General features: G+C 32.3%; 2 protein-coding genes across 2 annotated transcripts; both read left to right on the top strand.

Moving 5' to 3' along the window:
* Positions 1-8599: 8599 nt before the first annotated feature.
* On the top strand, positions 8600-13183 carry LOC108323176 (seed linoleate 9S-lipoxygenase). Its single transcript, XM_017555540.2, has 9 exons — positions 8600-8929; positions 9533-9816; positions 9905-10139; positions 10290-10610; positions 10707-10792; positions 10875-10982; positions 11206-11513; positions 11608-11871; positions 12196-13183. Exons 1-9 carry the CDS (start codon positions 8686-8688, stop codon positions 12947-12949), a joined length of 2604 nt encoding a protein of 867 aa, XP_017411029.1. The 5' UTR covers positions 8600-8685; the 3' UTR covers positions 12950-13183.
* A 728-nt stretch (positions 13184-13911) lies between these two features.
* On the top strand, positions 13912-18363 carry LOC108323174 (seed linoleate 9S-lipoxygenase). The gene is made up of 8 exons (XM_017555538.2): positions 13912-14256; positions 14884-15170; positions 15276-15510; positions 15873-16193; positions 16284-16369; positions 16479-16894; positions 16993-17256; positions 17463-18363. Exons 1-8 carry the CDS (start codon positions 14013-14015, stop codon positions 18214-18216), a joined length of 2607 nt encoding a protein of 868 aa, XP_017411027.1. The 5' UTR covers positions 13912-14012; the 3' UTR covers positions 18217-18363.
* The last annotated feature ends 751 nt before the right edge of the window (positions 18364-19114 follow it).

Genomic DNA, 19114 nt, shown 5'->3' with positions numbered 1-19114 from the left:
CTTAATTTGTAAAAGCTAATAAATTTATTGTGCCTTCGTGTTTTTTTATTTTAAACATTGATCACAAAATAATGTGATAGATTGGTGCAATCATATAAAACAGATAAATCGATGCCACAAGTCTTCTAGTTCTGAAAAGTATACTAATGATCAACAACATTTCACAAATGTCCTTATCGTCTCTCAATATTTTTTATACTATTTCACAAACCGATATATTATTTTATTGTTCCTGCACATTTAAAAATGAGTTTTTGTTTTATGTATACAAATTTCTATCATAATATAAATTATTCGGTTTTATATTTGAATTAAATTTCAATGCTTTCTTTGAAGAAAGTATCAATAATAAAAATAAATATATTTTTATCATAAATATATGTAGAACATATATTAAAAAATATTTAATTATTATATATATGTATGTATATATCGTACTTTTGGTTATATATAATAAAAAAGTTATCTTCCTTGCACAAACTAAAATGCTAATTTATAATTAAATAAAAAATTGACTAAAAATGTTTAAGAAATTTATAAATATTAACACTCTCGTTAAGCCCGTTTTCCTTTTGGGCTATCCGTTTTTCAATTTAGTCTTTTAAAGTTGGGTTATAGATTACAGGCTTCTCTCCACGGATGCTTCTCCTTTTACCTTCAACTTTTCTTTCTACACCTCCAAATTTTAAATTAACAAGGGTAAAAAACTTTGAGTGTTACTCTCTACACCACCCCACCTTTCTTCTTGCACTCCCACATTTTTTTAAAATTTCAAAATTGTTCCTATATTTCAAAAAAATCCTACACCTCCTCTTTTTTCTTCAATGAATTTCAAAATTCGTTGAAGAAAAATTCCTTCAACGAATTTCAACATCCATTGAAGGATTTTCTAAGCCTTCAACGAATTTCAAAATCCGTTAAAGCTTTCGAAAATTCGTTGAAGAAATTTTTCTTTAACAGATTTTAACATCTGTTGAAGATTTTTTTTTAAACAGATTTCGAAATTTTTTGAAGGATTTTTCAAAAGCTTCAACGAATTTCAAAATTCATTGAAGAAGGGTATTTTTGAAATGTGGGGGTGTAAGGAGAAAAGTGAGGGGATGCAAGGAGTAACACTAAAAAATTTCCTCTCTTATAATTAACTCCACCCATTTATACACCCCCTTTTACTCATAATTGATTTTGCAAACCTTAACATCACATCTCTCATTTGCTTTCCACCCCTTTTTTGAACCTGGTCGTCTTCGTCTAGGTCTTTTTTCTGTAAACTTCATCTTTATCAATGACAACTTGTGATTAGGACCCGCTTCTTCCTCCATCAATGACTACTAAAACTTGTGACTCGTTATTTCCTATAGAGTTATGTGGGTCATTATGCGAGAGAAAGAAAAAGTGATTTAGTGATGCAACTTTCAACTTTTGAATAATTAAAACAAGTCATCCTTACTAGCCACATGAGCCAACTCATTTTGAAATTATTAAATAGATTATTGGTCAGCCTATGACCAACCCATCCTGTAATCCAATAAGTTGACAGGTCAGATGGATCTAATAAGTTGACGGGCCAAATGAATTGAAATGATACAAGTTGACGGGTTCAATATTCTGACCTAGTCCCCTATTTCTTAACGAGTTGACAAACTGGTCACTTGGGCTTGGTCCGTTCTTTCATCCTTAACCCCATAAGGCTTGGTCCTAATCCATATGGGTCGAGGCTAAAAAATTTCACAGACCATAAAGTTGTACACCAAAACAAATGTCCACATTCGAATTTTGCCAAATTTTGAATGGGTCATCTTGTTCAAATTCAAAAAAAATCAACATAATTTCAGTCAAAGCTGACTTAACCGAATTCGACAAAGTTTTTGTTTCTACCGACTTGACCTTATTCCAATCATGATTGACGACAAATTAGGCCAAATTTTAGTTGTAACTCACTCAATAGAATTCAAATTTGGAAGGGACGGTTCAAATTTGGACAAATTCCGACCATGATCAACTCGTCAAATTTGACTGAATTTCGATCAAGAATGACTTAACCGAATTCGATCAAATTTGATTGTGGTCCAACCTGACTTGTCTGAACCATCAATTGGGATTGATTCATCACAAACTTCGACTCTAGTCATACCATCTCAACCTTCAATCCTAGTCGATTTATCTCAACTTTTAATCTGAATTGACTTATCTTAACTTTCAAGTCGACCTAATCATATTTTTAATTTGCTTGTTCGTCTTATTTTCAAGACAATTCGATTCAATATTTAACTCAAACTTAAAATATATTTTAAAAGTTAATTAAATTTTTTTATTGGACCAAGCATATGTTAGTCCTAACCATAACTTATTTGAAAGAGAGATTTGTAAACTTGAAACTTCTTTTTATCCCGTTATTTGAAATCCCTGAAAAGAGGCTTACTTAAAAGTGAGTTAAGATTTACGAGAAATTAACGAAATGACACCCGTAAATCCATAATTCCACGTTCCCCTCATTAAATTCCTGTATTTGGAGAGAATTAATAATATTAATTAATGGAGATATTAAGAAGCTACGAATGAGATTTTCTTTTTCAATTTTAAATATAAAAAGAAATTCTGAACCCTTCAAAAAAATTCCAAATCAATCATTCAGTGATTTATTGCATCTCTTTTCAGTGGGGATGAACATCCATATATAGTCCAATGATATGAAAACAAGCCACGAAAAAGGAGAATTGGACCATGGCTAACATATATATATATATATATATATATATATATATATATTTATATATTTGTGGTATAGAAACTTCTCTGAATTATTTTTCTCGGTGCTGCCAGCTTTTTATTATCACAACTCTTAATTATTTGTAATATTTAATGATTTAATAAAATGATATTTTATCGTAGTAAAATACTATTTTAGCTCAGGAAAATTATATTGTCACCGTCTTTACGAAAACAATTCCTTGAAACATACCATTTGTGTTAAGAAAGAGATTAATGTATTAAAGAATCTACAGTTACTTACGCGGTAAAGTTCATATAAGAGTTAAAATATAAGTTAAATTTACTTTCCAACCTAAAATTTAGACAATATGACAAGAGCTCTGACACTTAAATTCAATGCAACATTCATTATATTCGTACAATCTCAATCAGTTTACCTAAATCATTAACTATTACTTGTTTTACATGTCATAATATTAAATGTTTAATATTCGTAAAATTTTAATCTCGTTACGGATGGGAAAGACGAATTTTTTTAATTTTTCTCAAAATAAAACTGATTTATTTAACCAGTTAAACGAGTTTGAATCACCTTCAAGGTAAATTGATTACTGAAAATAATTTTTTATCAGATTTTTTTTTAAGTTTTGTATTATAATTATTTATATTTTTAGTTATCTAAATTAACAATTTGAAATTTTTAGGTTAATGTTGAAAAATGTTAAACAGTTTAAAAGTTTAATTTATTTGTTTATAAAATTATATAAATTAATATTTTTATTTTTAATTATTATCTTTATAATAGGTAAATATTTTGATTATATTTTTATAAAATAATGAATTAAATAAATTTATTTTAATTGTACTATAATAAATATATAAAATAAAATTAAAAAAATATTTTTAAGTGAATCAATTTATGATGAAACAAGTTAAATTGTAAAATTGTTGACTAAAAATAAATAAACTAAATTAAACTAATTTATTTTTAGTTCATTGGTAAATCAATCCATTTTATACTCTTAATCAAAACATACCAACCCATATATTACATCAATTTTATATTTCAAGCATTTCAGCTCAAAATTACCATTCAAAACCCAATATATAAATTCAACAAGATGTAATCATAATCCAAACATAACTAGATGGAACAAAAATAAATATAATAGTCCAACCCAATTTCAAATGTATAAAAGAACAAATACATTACATATACACTATATTATAACTAACATAAATCAATTTGATGATTCTCACTCTATTATTTCAAGTTCCAAGAAGAATTTTAAAAGTAGTGTATTTCTTCGATCTCAATTTACCCTCAATCAAAATGCCAATGTTAAATTTCCTATGAAAAATTAAACTTCAATGTAAAATTTTATTTTACTTTCACATACAAATGTACTAGTTTATAATTTATTTTTAAGTAGAGGGAAAAGGAAATCTTAGTTTAATTGAATTTTTTTAAGAGTCAGAATTCATTTTCACTTTGTCGTAGTCTCACTAATACCTTGATCAAGTAAATGATAAAAATTAACTCATAAATGTTAGACTCCATTATACTCAAATAAATAAACCAAAGATTATAAAGAAAATGTTATTTTAAATATTGTTTTGGAGTAGGTTTTCGGGCTTTACCCAGTTTAATGGGCTCTACCCGATAGGCTATGAAGTCCATGATTTCACATTCCCCTAGTCAAATTGTGGTGTCCGTACCCCAAGATTACTACCTGCACCGCCATACCATAATATGAGTGATTCTCCCTGCACCTCATCGCTCTCGTCCTGCACCTCCAAAACATATTTTAATTCCAATGATACCCTTCGTCTTTCACACACTTAATGAGAATATTTTGAATTTTTTAAAAAGTTAACTGCATGCCGCATCTCAAACTCAAACCCTACACCCCTTTTCCAAATTAGTTCTCCCTCTTTTTCTCTCCCTCATTCTGCCATTTTTCTCTGGGCTCCCTGTGCCAAGCTGCGTTCGTGTCGTGCCAAGCGTTCGTCCTTCGTGCTTTGCGTTCGTCCGTGCTTGCGTTCCTCGTGGTTCATCTGTAAAACCTTCCATCTGCTTTGTTTGTTGTTCTATGCATGTGCTTGGTTGGGTGTTCGCTTTTTGCGCCGGAGGTTGGTTCGTGTTCGTCGCCGGAGAACTTAAACGCTGTTGGAGTTGCGGTCACAGACGTTCGCAGTGCAGTCAAGTGCACAGAGAAATCGCATTTCGAACTACGGCAAAGACAAACCGCATTTCGATCTGCGGAAAGCACAAACCCACCCACCGCAGTTCAAAATGCGTAAAGCACGAAGATCCCACCGCATTTCGATCTGTGGCTGCGACTAACCGCACTTCGAAGTGCGTTAGATTTTTAGGGTTTAGTTTTTTTATTTTTTTATTAGGTTAGTAAATGTTTATTTTATTAGGTTTTATTTTTATTAGATTAGTATAATAAATTTAATTTTTTATGTTAGTTGTTAATTAAATTTTTTGTTTTAATATATTTTGAATTATTTTATTTGTTTGTTAAATTTTGTTGAATTTGTTATTTTTCAACATATTATTATTTTCGTAATATATTATTTATTATGTATTTAATTTTATTTAAGTTTTTTAATTTTTCATGAAATTGAAATAATTATTAAATTGTTTATTGAATTAAATAATTATTATTATTGTAATGTTAAATATTATTTTGGATTTATTTGTAATAATTTAATTATTATATATGTAATTTTTTGGAATTCGTAACATAAAAACGTGAAACGTACTTCAAAGTGCGACATAAATATATAAACGCACTTCGAAGTGCGGTTTGGAAACAACATAAATATATAAAACGCATTTCGAAATGCGATCACTAGGAAACGCACTTCGAAATGCGGTTAGGAAACAATTAATTAAGTTTTGACTTTTTGTTAAATGAAGGGTAAAGAAGTAAAATTGGGGGTGCAGGATGAAGGCAGTGAGGTGTAGAAAGAATCACTCCCATAATAATAGCAAAACACTAAACTACCTTTCTCATTATACATGTTCTTGTTATTACTTCAAACTACACCTTTTAGAGAGAAAACTATTCTGGAAGATATAATATATGTAGGAGTCTTGAAAATCGTATCTTAAATATAATAATATATTTTAAATTATAAGACTTAGTTATTTTAATACTAAAAATTTAAAATATAAATAAAATTTCTATAAATGAGTTTCACTATTTAAAATCACACAATTTTTCTAAACTTATTTTCTTTGGAATTCTTTACCTTTTTCTAGAGATTTTAACTTTCTATTCGTTTCACCTAAGTAATTCATGAGGTGAGATTTTCAACTCTATATAATCATTTTCTAAAAAAAAATAAGTTAGTTTATACTATTTTCCTTTGTTTATGGATATTTCTATGTGAATGTGAGCGGTTTTAACTTGAATTTGAGGCCTGAGTCTTCTATTAGATTTTTTACTAGTAGTCATAACAGTGTGCGTTGATCATGTTTCTATCATTTGTAGGAGTAGGTAAAGTTTTCTGTGCCTTTAGAGTTGTGTTAAGACACTAGAGTTGTTTGATCATCTGTCAAATAAGAGAAACTAATTTCATTGATTTTAAGTGATAAACAAGTTATAATTATTGATTTTATGCTTGTATGGTAGTTAATTTGAGTGATTGAATTGTTTGATGAAATATAACCTGTTGAGTTGAGTTAGGTAGTTTGAATTATCTTTAGTGATGATGTGATTGGAATTTTGAATTGTTGAATTGTTGATATTGTATTTGAAGTAAATTGAGTTATTGAATTGTGTATAATATGATAGTCGATTGTTTTGGCATCTATGGTTAGTGTTACACTAAATTGCAAAGGCTTGTGTGGAATAAATCTGCATAATTCTATTCTACAAAATTATGCAGACTCGTTGAGCTAGTATATAGTCACTGAGTGAGATTAAAGTTAGAGAGTTACTGACTTGGTTGTCGTTGGATGAGAGTATACTCGTTTGACGAAACCAAAGTAAGGGGATTTAGTGACTTGGTCTTCACTAAGTGAGAATATGGTTGCTGGGCGAGCTCAAAAGTAAAAAGAGTTATTGATTTAGTAGTTGTTAGGTGAGAATAATCTTATTGGGCACAACCAAATTCAGAGAACTCACTAACTTGACAATGGCTGGACAAGGCATGTTTCATTGGATGACTTTCGTGATATATTATGGTTGTGAGATCCAGTGACGATCTTGTTGGATGAGGTATCTGGTCGTTGGACGAAAGTACTTTTAAGCACTATTCGTTGAGCGAATAAGTATTCTCGTTGGGTGAGATTAGCAGAGTCTAACACAACTTTTCACATGTGCTTTTCTAGCTTATGTTGTTTTCTTTTTATGAATGTTAATGTGATGTTTAGTTTGGGATGATCATCTAAGAATGGTTGGAACCAATCCAAGAAGAAATTCGTTGTGGTTTGTTTTATGTATGCTTTAACATATAGGAGTTCAGGAAGGAGGTATCTTGATATACTATCAATCATTAAATTCATATAGAAATGAATGAGGCGCGGAAGAGAACGGTATGAGGTATTTATCTTGGACTTTTAATTTTAGGCGTGAAAGATTAACCTCATGAGTTGTAGGGTGATAACAGAGTATAAATACTATTATGAGTGTCCAACTACGACGAAGCCCGATGTCAAAGCATGTATCCGGATAATTGAGTCTAAAGTCAATTGTATGTATGTTCATGAGTTAAAGTATTTTATAAATATTGAACTAATATGTGATATGTTTAACTATTTTATGAAATTTTCTTTTGAACACTAGCTTATCTTACCTTTTTTTTCTTTTGTAAATTGTTTCTCGGTGTTAGTAGAGAATGGATTTAGATATCGACATACCTTGAGTGAAGGTCAATGATACTATAGAGTGATCGTTTAAGTTTTAGCTATTTAATGTATAACGGTTTCTTGATCTTTAAAAAAATTTATATAAATTTTTTTACATTACAATATTAATATAATTATTATAATGGATAACTAATATTTTGTATGTTTCCTGTCTATTTGCTATATATTATAATAAATGTATAATATTTTATTTAGTAATTTTAATATTATTAAAATAAGATGTTATAATATATATATATATATATATATATATATATATATATATATATATATTAGAAAATTTATTTTAAAAAACTCGTTTTGAAATACATTTTTTACGAAAATTTATTCTGAAAAGTTTATTTTTGAATATATTTTAATTTTATTCTGAAAATCTCAATTTAAAAAGCTCATTCTAAAATACATTTCGTAATCCGAAATAATACATCAAAAAAATATTCCAAAAATCCCGTTTTATAAATCACATGTTCCAGAAATTTTAGAATACTAAAAATCACTTTAGAAAAAAGTGATCAATTTTAAAAATTATAAGGTCTAGGAAATAATAAAAACCTTGTAAAAAAATCCCAAAAAATCAATCATTCATAGATTTAATGCATATCTCATCCACAAGGGGAATGAACAAGCATATACACGTAGTCCAACAATATAAAAACAAAGCATGAAAAAGAGAACTGGACCATTCTATGGCTAACATAATTAGATTATATATGAAATGTTAAGAAAAAAATCTAACTATGTTACAAAAGTTTCTCTGAATTCTTTCTTGGGTGCTAGGAATTTTTTATCATCACAAATCTTAATTATTTGAAATATTTTTTACGACCATTAATATAACAAAAACCAGAACAAAATAGAAGAAATATGAGTGGATAATGTCGATCCTAAGAAATTGACAAGACAATGAATAGTGTCTTTGTGCAGTGTTATATAGCACGTGTTACATATGCAGGTAGGTGTGCCATGAATTCTCCCTCTATAAGTACACCTTCTGTGCAGTGTTTTACCACACAAGCTTCTTCTTCTTCTTCTCGGTCTGTGAAAAGGATAAGAAAAATAGTGTTGAGTGTGTGTAAACAGAAGGAGGAAAAATGTTTGGGATCGGCAAAAAGACACAGAAGATAAAGGGGACTGTGGTGTTGATGCCCAAGAATGTCTTGGACTTCAACGCCATCTCCTCCGTCTCCGTTCCTAACAGTGTTGGCGGCGCTGTTGGCGCCGTCGGCGGTATCTTGGGCGGCGTCGCCAATATAGCCAGCGGAGTAATCGACGCTGCCACCGCCTTCTTAGGGCGTAACGTTTCCATGCAGTTGATCAGTGCTACTCAGACTCATGGTTCGTTCCTTAACACTATTATATATGAATCTCTTTTCATTTCTTCAAATAATTATTAAGAGAATAAAACAGAACTACCGTAAAGACATTTTATGCAATGAAGTAGTACAGCATATTATCAAGGTGTAATTATAGAAAATAACTAATGTAATAAATATAAGTCAAATAACTACATCACTGCATAAAAACAGGGAAAAAGGAGAAAAAGTAAAATAAAAAAGTTATGAAAGAAAAAATCGATATAATATTATGGTTGTCATATAATTTTGAAAATAACAACATTACTAGTTTTGATCTTATTCAATATTTAATGAACATTCAATAATATTATTGTGCATATAAAGTTATTGTTATTATTTATTTATGTAACAATATGGAATATATACATTTTATAAATCATTATTCAAAAGAAATTTCTTTAATTATTTACATTTACATGTAAATAGAAATAAGATAATATTATTTTGTATGTATATTGTATAAACATATTATTATAAATTGATTTATAAATACATATATAACATTTGAAATTATTGTTGGGTCACATGCCCTTGTTATTTTTTAACTATTTATGGAATTTAACTTGCATGGGTTGTTATGTAGGTGGAAAAGGGAAAGTTGGAGAGGAAGCATATCTGAACAGTCATCTTCCAACCCTACCAACTTTGGGAGCAAGACAAGATGCATTCAGTATTTATTTTGAATGGGAATCAGACTTTGGAATTCCAGGAGCATTTTACATAAAAAACTTTAAGACTGATGAGTTTTTCCTTGTCAGTGTAACTCTTGAAGACATTCCAAACCATGGAAGCATTCGCTTTGTCTGTAACTCCTGGGTTTATAACTTCAAAAGTTACAAAAAAGATCGTATTTTCTTTGTCAATAACGTAAGTTCTGCTTTTCTAATGTGTACAAAAGTTCACCCAATTAAATTTTCAAACAAAGTGAATGACAAAATTGTAAAATATATGGCAGACATATGTACCAAGTGCAACACCAGCTCCATTGCTGAAGTACAGACAAGAGGAATTGGAGACTCTTAGAGGAGATGGAACTGGTAAACGCAAGGAACAAGATAGAATCTATGACTATGACGTGTATAATGACATTGGAAACCCAGATGGTGGTGAGCCTCGCCCAATCCTTGGAGGCTCTAGCAACTATCCATACCCTCGAAGGGTTAGATCTGGTAGAGACAAGACCAAAAAAGGTAAGACTTTTCTTTATAGTTAAACTAAATAAAAGGGCATGTATGGTTTCATTGGTGGATAAAGATGTAAACTTTATTATTATGTTGATCTTGGTATACGAACTTTTGCTTTTGTTGATAATTCTTTTACTCTGGGTTGTTTTGTAACAGACCCCAACAGTGAGAAACCGGGTGAGATTTATGTCCCAAGAGATGAGAATTTCGGTCATTTGAAGTCATCGGATTTTCTTATATATGGACTCAAATCCCTATCTCAGAATGTGTTTCCTATGTTAAAATCTGCAATTTTTGACTTGAGGGTCACATCAAGTGAGTTTGATAGCTTCGATGAAGTGCGTAGTCTCTATGAGGGTGGACTCAAGCTGCCAACAGATATACTCAGCCAAATTAGTCCCTTACCAGCCCTCAAAGAAATCTTCCGCACTGACGGTGAAAATGCCCTTCAATTTCCACCTCCTCATGTAATCAGAGGTACCTTCGATTATACATCTTGGTCAAAACAACTTAAACATGTTAGCGTTTGTTGAATTGATAATTTGACAAGTACATATGTTATGCTTTGGACAGTTAGCAAGTCAGCATGGATGACTGATGAAGAATTTGCAAGAGAGACGATTGCTGGTGTAAATCCTAATGTAATTCGTCGTCTACAAGTAAGTTCAAATGTTTTGTTATTAAGTTCATTATATGAGTATATCTGTCATCCTTCCTCACATCATTTTTTACTAATGGCAGGAATTTCCACCAAAAAGCTCACTTGATCCCACAGTCTATGGCGATCAAACTAGTACCATAACAAAAGAACAGTTGGAGATTAACATGGATGGGGTCACAGTAGAAGAGGTAATGATATGCTTTTTTCACTATAAAAAACATCATTCAACTTCTATCTGGCATGACTTTTACTAAATTCTCTTATAATTTCCTTTTAGTAATCCTTCTGATGCAAATTAAAATCAAAGTACACTCGATTAACATGTAAAAGAATCAATATTTAATTGCTCTACTTGGATTTGTAATTTGAAGTTAAGAAATTGAGTCACTGAAATAAAAATTTCTGGAACAGGCACTTGGTAAAGACAGATTATTCATACTAGATTACCATGATGCATTCATCCCTTATTTGACGAGGATAAACAACCTACCGACATCAAAAGCTTATGCCACAAGGACAATCCTATTCTTGAAAGATGATGGATCTTTAAAGCCTCTTGTTATCGAATTAAGCAAGACACATCCTGGTGGAGACAATTTAGGTGCCGTGAGTAAAGTCGTGCTGCCTGCAACAGAAGGTGTTGAAAGTACAATTTGGCTGTTGGCCAAAGCTCATGTAGTTGTGAATGATTGTGGCTATCATCAGCTCATAAGTCATTGGTGAGAACTTCCTTTGCAATATTTAGTCCGTGTGCACTGTATAGTGTACGTGTGTATGAATTTATTGCTGATATTTTTCTTTTTGGGTTAACAGGTTAAATACTCATGCTGTGGTAGAGCCATTTGCCATAGCAACAAACAGGAATCTCAGTGTGCTTCACCCCATTAATAAACTTCTTTATCCTCACTACCGTGATACCATAAATATCAACGGTCTTGCTAGGCAATCCCTGATCAATGCAGGTGGCTTTATTGAGCAAGCATTTTTGCCTGGAAAGTACTCTATGGAGATTTCCTCAATTGTTTACAAGAATTGGGTTTTTACCGACCAAGCATTACCAGCTGATCTTGTCAAGAGGTGATATTCATAAAATATACTTCACTAATACAAAGATATATGAAGTTTTATTTACTAATTAGTCATTCAAGATAGGGTTTGATTCTTAAGTATTGTTAATGTTAGAGAGAAGCTGTGCTGTCACGGGTGATTGGATGACTTTGTGATTGCATGAACTATTAATTCTCAAAGAGATCTAGCTCTTAAATATGTGTTTGTCAATAGAAACATGAATTATTTCAGTTATGGAACTACGAAAACAAAAAGTTTTCCCTTAATGATAATAGAAATGGAGTGAGGCTAGTTGAATTTGTCAATAAGATTTTATATTGTTGCTTGACTCAGGGGATTAGCAGTTGAAGACCCCTCTGCTCCTCATGGCCTTCGTCTTCTGATAAAGGACTACCCTTATGCTGTTGATGGACTTGAAATATGGGATGCTATTAAGGCATGGGTCAAAGAGTATGTCTCCTTGTATTACCCAACAGATGCAGCAATAAAACAAGATACTGAACTACAAGCATGGTGGAAGGAAGTTGTGGAAAAGGGTCATGGTGACTTAAAAGATAAGCCTTGGTGGCCTAAAATGAATACTCCTGATGATCTCATTAAATCTTGCTCTATCATCATATGGACAGCTTCTGCTCTTCATGCAGCTGTTAATTTTGGACAATATCCTTATGGAGGTTACATCGTGAACCGTCCAACTCTGACTAGAAGATTTATCCCTGAACCAGGAACCAAAGAATATGATGAGATGCTGAAGAATCCTCAAAAGGCGTATTTGAAAACAATCACACCTAAGTTCGAGAGCCTTGTTGACATTTCAGTGTTAGAGATATTGTCAAGGCATGCCTCTGATGAGATCTATCTTGGGGAGAGAGAGAGTCCATATTGGACAACTGATTCAAAGGCACTAGAAGCTTTCAAAAAGTTTGGAAGCAAACTGACAGAAATTGAAGGAAAGATCACAGCAAGGAACAATGATCCAAGTCTGGGAAGCCGTCATGGGCCAGTTCAGTTGCCATACACCTTACTCCTTCGTTCAAGCGAGGAAGGAATAACTTTCAGAGGAATTCCTAACAGTATCTCTATCTGAAACGGATGTGTTTTCCTTATCCATATTATGCTTTTGAGTAATAGACAACAAAAGTATGTGTGAAATTGTTGTCTCAATGTATGCAGTATGCTGCTCTCGTTCAATTTGAGTATGTTATAAGTTTGTTTTCACTGTCACCTCCTATCTAGTTCATCTTATGTTTATCAGTAATAAAGTTGAGAAGTTTCAAATAGTTCTTTGTACTAAAATCAAATGAAACTTTCTTTACCACCATCTTTGTAGAGAGCCAAGTCTTTCAATTATGTAATTTTTGGTTGAGACTTAGTCTCAAAGAACCATGTTCTTGCAATCACTCATCACAAACAAAAGATAAAAAAAATGTATAAATTTTTCTAACAATATAAAAATCACAAAACAACACACTTACAATAATAAATATGCTAACATGTGCAATAATTAAGAGCAAACACCATACACATTCTAGATGGGTTACTTGTATAACAAATATAATTTTCAAGATTATCTTTTTTTCAATATGGAATTCTCATCTAAAAAGTATTAAAAAGTTCAGTATTTTTCACATATACAACATGGTTTCCAATCCCAAAAGATCAGTATTGTAATTGTAAAAATATTTGTTTATATCAGAGGGCAAGTTTAAAAAAGTATAAATAATGATTACACGATTTTCTTTCTTGTAATAAATCATTCTTTTTTCTACTCTCTTGATTGTAATAGATCATTAGCATGTGCAAATAAAAAGAAAAGGACAACTTGGAACGTCCAAAACTCAAACAAAAGGATTGTTATAAAAAAATCAATTGAATGGCATCAAATAATATTAAATTTGAATACATAAGAAGGAAGAAAAAAAAATACAATGAAATGTGGATAACGTGTTGCATGTGGAGTTGGTAGCCATAGAAAAATCAGCCCGCAAACCTCACTGTAATGGAGCTATGCTTCTCCCTTCTCACGTCCTCTCTATAAATAGCATTTCTTTGCCTCTTCACAAAACACAACTTAGCTTCAATCTTCTCTCCTTCTTCCTCTGCAGAAAGAATAACAACACTATACAGTGCTGATACAGTAGCAAATTAAGATGTCACGTCTCATAGGTGGCCTCTTTGACAATGGTCAGAAGATAAAGGGCACTGTGGTGTTGATGCCCAAGAACGTGTTGGACTTCAACGCCTTAACTTCCATTGCTAAAGGCAGTGTTACTGACACTGCCAAAAATGTCTTTGGCACTGTCGTTGACGTAGCTGGTAGTTTGGTTGATGCTGCAACTGCCTTCGCAGGCAAAAATATTTCCTTGCAGTTGATCAGTGCTACTCAAGCTGATGGTTTGTTCTCATCTTACCAGCCACACTATTTTCTATCATAAATTATTTCACAGATTAGACTTCAACTGGTTGCTAATTAATTGTGATTATACTAAAACTGCAGTACCTAAATCAATCTCTTATTAATTAATATCTCTGATGTATGAACATATCTCATCCAGCTCTATAACCACTCTTAAAATACTATATTGTTTTGTCGTTTCTGGACTGAACCTCAATAATGCAACGAGTCACTGTTTACATTGAATGTGAAGTTTAATTAAATAATTGTTGTACTTATACTATTATTATATGTTTGATCATGTTTTTATTGGATAAGTTAAAAACTAGTAAACTTGAATGGTGAAGTTAACTTTACAGTGATGCAAAAAGATGAAAGAGAGGGACAAACTTCATCGTAAGAACTAATTCACAGTTTTATATTCCGACATACGTATGTCTTGAAACAAGTGGCTAACGTAGTTTTTTTATTTATTTCAGAGACAGCTATGTATTCGTAAATTATTTGTGTGAAATATTCATGCAATGCATCACCCTTTTTTTAACATTATTGTTCAATCGTAATCTAAAATACTCATCTTTAGTTTGTTATAATTATTTCAATTTTATCTGTATGTTTGTTTGCAGCTAGTGGAAAAGGAAAAGTTGGAAGCAAAACATATGTGGAAAAACATCTTCCGACCTTTCCAACGTTGGGAGCTCAGCAACTAGCATTCCGTATTTCCTTTGATTGGGATGCCAAATTTGGAATTCCAGGAGCATTTTACATCCAAAACTATACAACTGACGAGTTTTTCCTCGTCAGTGTTCTTCTTGAGGACATTCCAAACCATGGAACCATTCACTTTGATTGTAACTCCTGGATTTACAACTTCAACAAATACAAGAAAGATCGTATTTTCTTTGTGAATGATGTAAGCTTCTATTTTTCGGATGCCCAGATTTTATTTTCCAAGTCCTGATCGTTTTTGTTTTCATTCTCTTAGCGATCAGAAAACTAATTCATGAATATATTTCAGACATATCTTCCAGGTGCAACACCAGCTCCACTTGTCAAATACAGACAAGAAGAATTGGAGACTCTTAGAGGAGATGGAACTGGTAAACGCCAGGAACAAGATAGAATCTATGACTATGACGTGTATAATGACCTTGGAAACCCAGATGGTGGTGATCCTCGCCCAATCCTTGGAGGATCTATCATCCATCCTTACCCTCGCAGGGTTAGAACTGGTAGAGAACGAACCAGGACAGGTTAGACTTTTTCTGTTTAATTATATTCATTTATTTTGTTTCTGACATTGATCATGATATAATATATATATATATATATATATATATATATATATATATGAGCATATAATTCCAATGGTATAACTATGGTCAAGTTGTTTGACCCATCCAAGAATTTTTAACAAGTATTCTTTCTAAATACACAGAACTTGAAATGATCCTAGAAATACTTCCAGATTTGGTAATGTTTTGCACAGTAACAAACTATGTAGAGAGGTCAACGTGAATATATAGGCTATAAAAGTGAAAAAAGTTGTAAAATTTGATAGTATATATGATTGAAAAACAAGGATTTAATGCTGTCTTTGGTTGGTTTATAACAGATCCCAACAGTGAGAAACCAGGCGCGATTTATGTTCCAAGAGATGAAAATTTTGGTCACTTGAAGTCATCAGATTTCATCATGTATGGAATAAAATCTTTATCTCAGAACGTGTTGCCCCTGTTAAAATCTGCAATTTTTGACTTAAGGATCACATCAAGTGAGTTTAAGAACTTCGAAGATGTGCGTAGTCTCTATGAGGGTGGAATTAAGCTGCCAACAGATTTTTTTAGCCAAATTAGCCCTGTACCTGCCCTCAAGGAACTCTTCCGCAGTGATGGTGAAAATGTCCTTCAATTTCCATTGCCTCATGTTATCCAAGGTACTTAATCAAAACAACTTCAATAGATTAGCATTTTTTAATTAAATTATTAACTTGATTACTCAACTTTTTCCTTTCTTATTTCTGCAGTTAAAAGGTCTGAATGGATGACTGATGAAGAATTTGCAAGAGAAGTGATTGCTGGTGTCAATCCAAATGTATTTCGTCTTCTTCAGGTATGTCTATACACTTGACATTAAGTCTCTAAAACGGTCAACTTTGATGACAAAGTTAAAATGTTAATGTGTTTCTCTTGTTATTTGTGACATCTTTTAAAAATGGCAGGAATTCCCACCAAAAAGTTCTCTTGATCCCTCTCTCTATGGTGATCAAACCAGTACCATAGCAAGAGAACAGTTGGAGATTAACATGGATGGGGTCACAGTAACACAGGCACTTAGCGCAAAGAGATTATTCATATTAGATTACCAAGATGCATTCTTTCCGTATTTGACGAGGATAAACAGCCTACCCGTTGCAAGAGCTTACGCCACCAGAACAATCTTATTCTTGAAAGATGATGGCACTTTGAAGCCACTTGCTATCGAATTAAGCAAGCCACATCCAGGTGGAGATAATTTGGGTCCTGTGAGCAAAGTTGTGTTGCCTGCAATTGATGGTGTTGACAGCACAATTTGGCTATTGGCCAAGGCTCATGTAGTTGTGAATGACTCTGGTTATCATCAGCTCATGAGTCATTGGTAAGAACTTCTTTGGCAATATTTACCACATATGTAGTGTATGCGTACATGAATTTATTATTGATAAGTTTTTTTTCTTTTTCTTTATGGTGTTACAGGTTAAATACTCATGCAGTGATGGAGCCATTTGCCATAGCAACAAACAGACAACTCAGTGTGCTTCACCCCGTTTATAAACTTCTCTATCCTCACTATCGTGATACCATTAATATCAATGGACTTGCTAGGCAATCTTTGATTAATGCAGGTGGAATTATAGAGCAATCATTTTTGCCCGGAAAGTACTCTATTGAGATGTCTTCAGCAGTTTACAAGAACTGGGTTTTTACTGACCAAGCTTTACCAGCAGATCTTGTCAAGAGGTATGTATATATAGTAAAAGCTAACCATTCTTTTAAACTATTGTTTTTATCTATATATATATATATATATATATATATATATATATATATATATATATATATATATATATATATATATATATATATATATACAGGTACCATAAAAATCAGCCTATTTATCATATACTATTGAATTTGTAATAACATTTTACTGTTACTTGATTCAGAGGATTGGCTACTGAAGATCCTTCTGCTCCTCATGGCCTTCGTCTTGTGATAGAGGACTACCCTTATGCTGTTGATGGACTTGAAATTTGGGATGCTATAAAGTCATGGGTAAAAGAGTATGTGTCCTTGTATTACCCTACAGATGTGGCAATTCAACAAGATACTGAGCTCCAAGCATGGTGGAAGGAAGTTGTGGAGAAGGGTCATGCAGACCTAAAAGATAAACCATGGTGGCCTAAAATGAAGACCATTGAAGATCTCATACAATCTTGCTCTATTATAATATGGACAGCTTCTGCTCTTCATTCAGCTGTTAACTTTGGACAGTATCCTTATGGAGGCTATATCCTGAACCGTCCAACTCTAAGCAGAAGGTTTATCCCTGAACCAGGAACTCCAGAATATGATGAGATGGTGGCGGATTATCAAAAGGCTTATCTGAAAACAATCACACCCAAGTACGAGACCCTCGTTGACCTTTCAGTGATAGAGATATTATCAAGGCATGCTTCTGATGAGATCTACCTTGGACAAAGGGATACTCCAAACTGGACAACTGATAACAAGGCATTAGAAGCTTTCAAAAGGTTTGGAAGCAAACTCACTGAAATTGAGAGCAAAATCAATACAAGGAACAGTGATCCAAGTCTGAGAAACCGACATGGACCAGTTCAACTGCCATACACATTGCTCCATCGTTCAAGTGATGAAGGGTTAACTTTCAGAGGCATTCCCAACAGTATCTCTATCTAAAAAGACTGTGTGGTTTCCTTCTCTTTATCATTGTACTTCTGAATAATTTACGTATATGCTTAGCTGTGTGTAACTATAGCATGTATGTTTGCACTTTTGTATTTCCATGCTCTCAGTTCGCATATAATAAATAAGGAGTTTTTTCAATATCACTTATTTAGTTATTTATGTTTACCACCAAAGTTGTAGAAGTTTTTTTCTCTAAGGAATTCAAGAGAGTCCAAATTTTATACTGGATAGAAATGAGAAAGTAGAACACTGAGAAGACTCATTAATCCATTGTTTTAAGGTTTTGGATAGAGAGTGATGTCAATCTCTTATATGGTTGGACTCCAATATTATTGGTGTTTGTGTCTCTCCGGTGAACTTCTTCGATAGACTCAATAGTGGTATCAGAGTCAGGTTTGTCTTGGTGACTGGTGTGGTTGTGGTTGGTTGGGAATGTCCCGTTGGAGGTGAAAGATCCATTAACCCATTATCTTGAGATGGTGTCAATCCCTTATATGATTAGGTTCAAATGTTATTGGTGTTTGTGTCTCGATAGACCCAACAGTTTCCGTTTAACATAATTTCAATTTTAAGAACAAACAAAGGGTTAATTTATAATTTATTAAAAAATTCAACTCCGCTTAATGAGAGGGTCAATCACATTAGATGTTGTTTGGTTAAAGTATGTGCTCTCTCAATATTATACGCGAGTATGTAATTTTGTCATGGTTTTGTTTTTAAAAAATATTTCAGATGTGGAGTTGAGAACTACTCATTCATGTCTCCATTACAGTTGTCTTAGTCTTTCACATTCAGAGTTTCTAAGCTGAACGGGTGTATACTTGTCAAAAGTACTCTAACGCTCAAGTGAGTCAAAAGTATTTGATCGATTATCAAAGTAAAATCTTGA

The sequence above is a fragment of the Vigna angularis genome, chromosome 9, assembly GCF_016808095.1.
Source record: "Vigna angularis cultivar LongXiaoDou No.4 chromosome 9, ASM1680809v1, whole genome shotgun sequence".
Classification (NCBI taxonomy): domain Eukaryota; kingdom Viridiplantae; phylum Streptophyta; class Magnoliopsida; order Fabales; family Fabaceae; genus Vigna; species Vigna angularis.
This window is presented reverse-complemented; position numbering and strand designations above follow the sequence as displayed.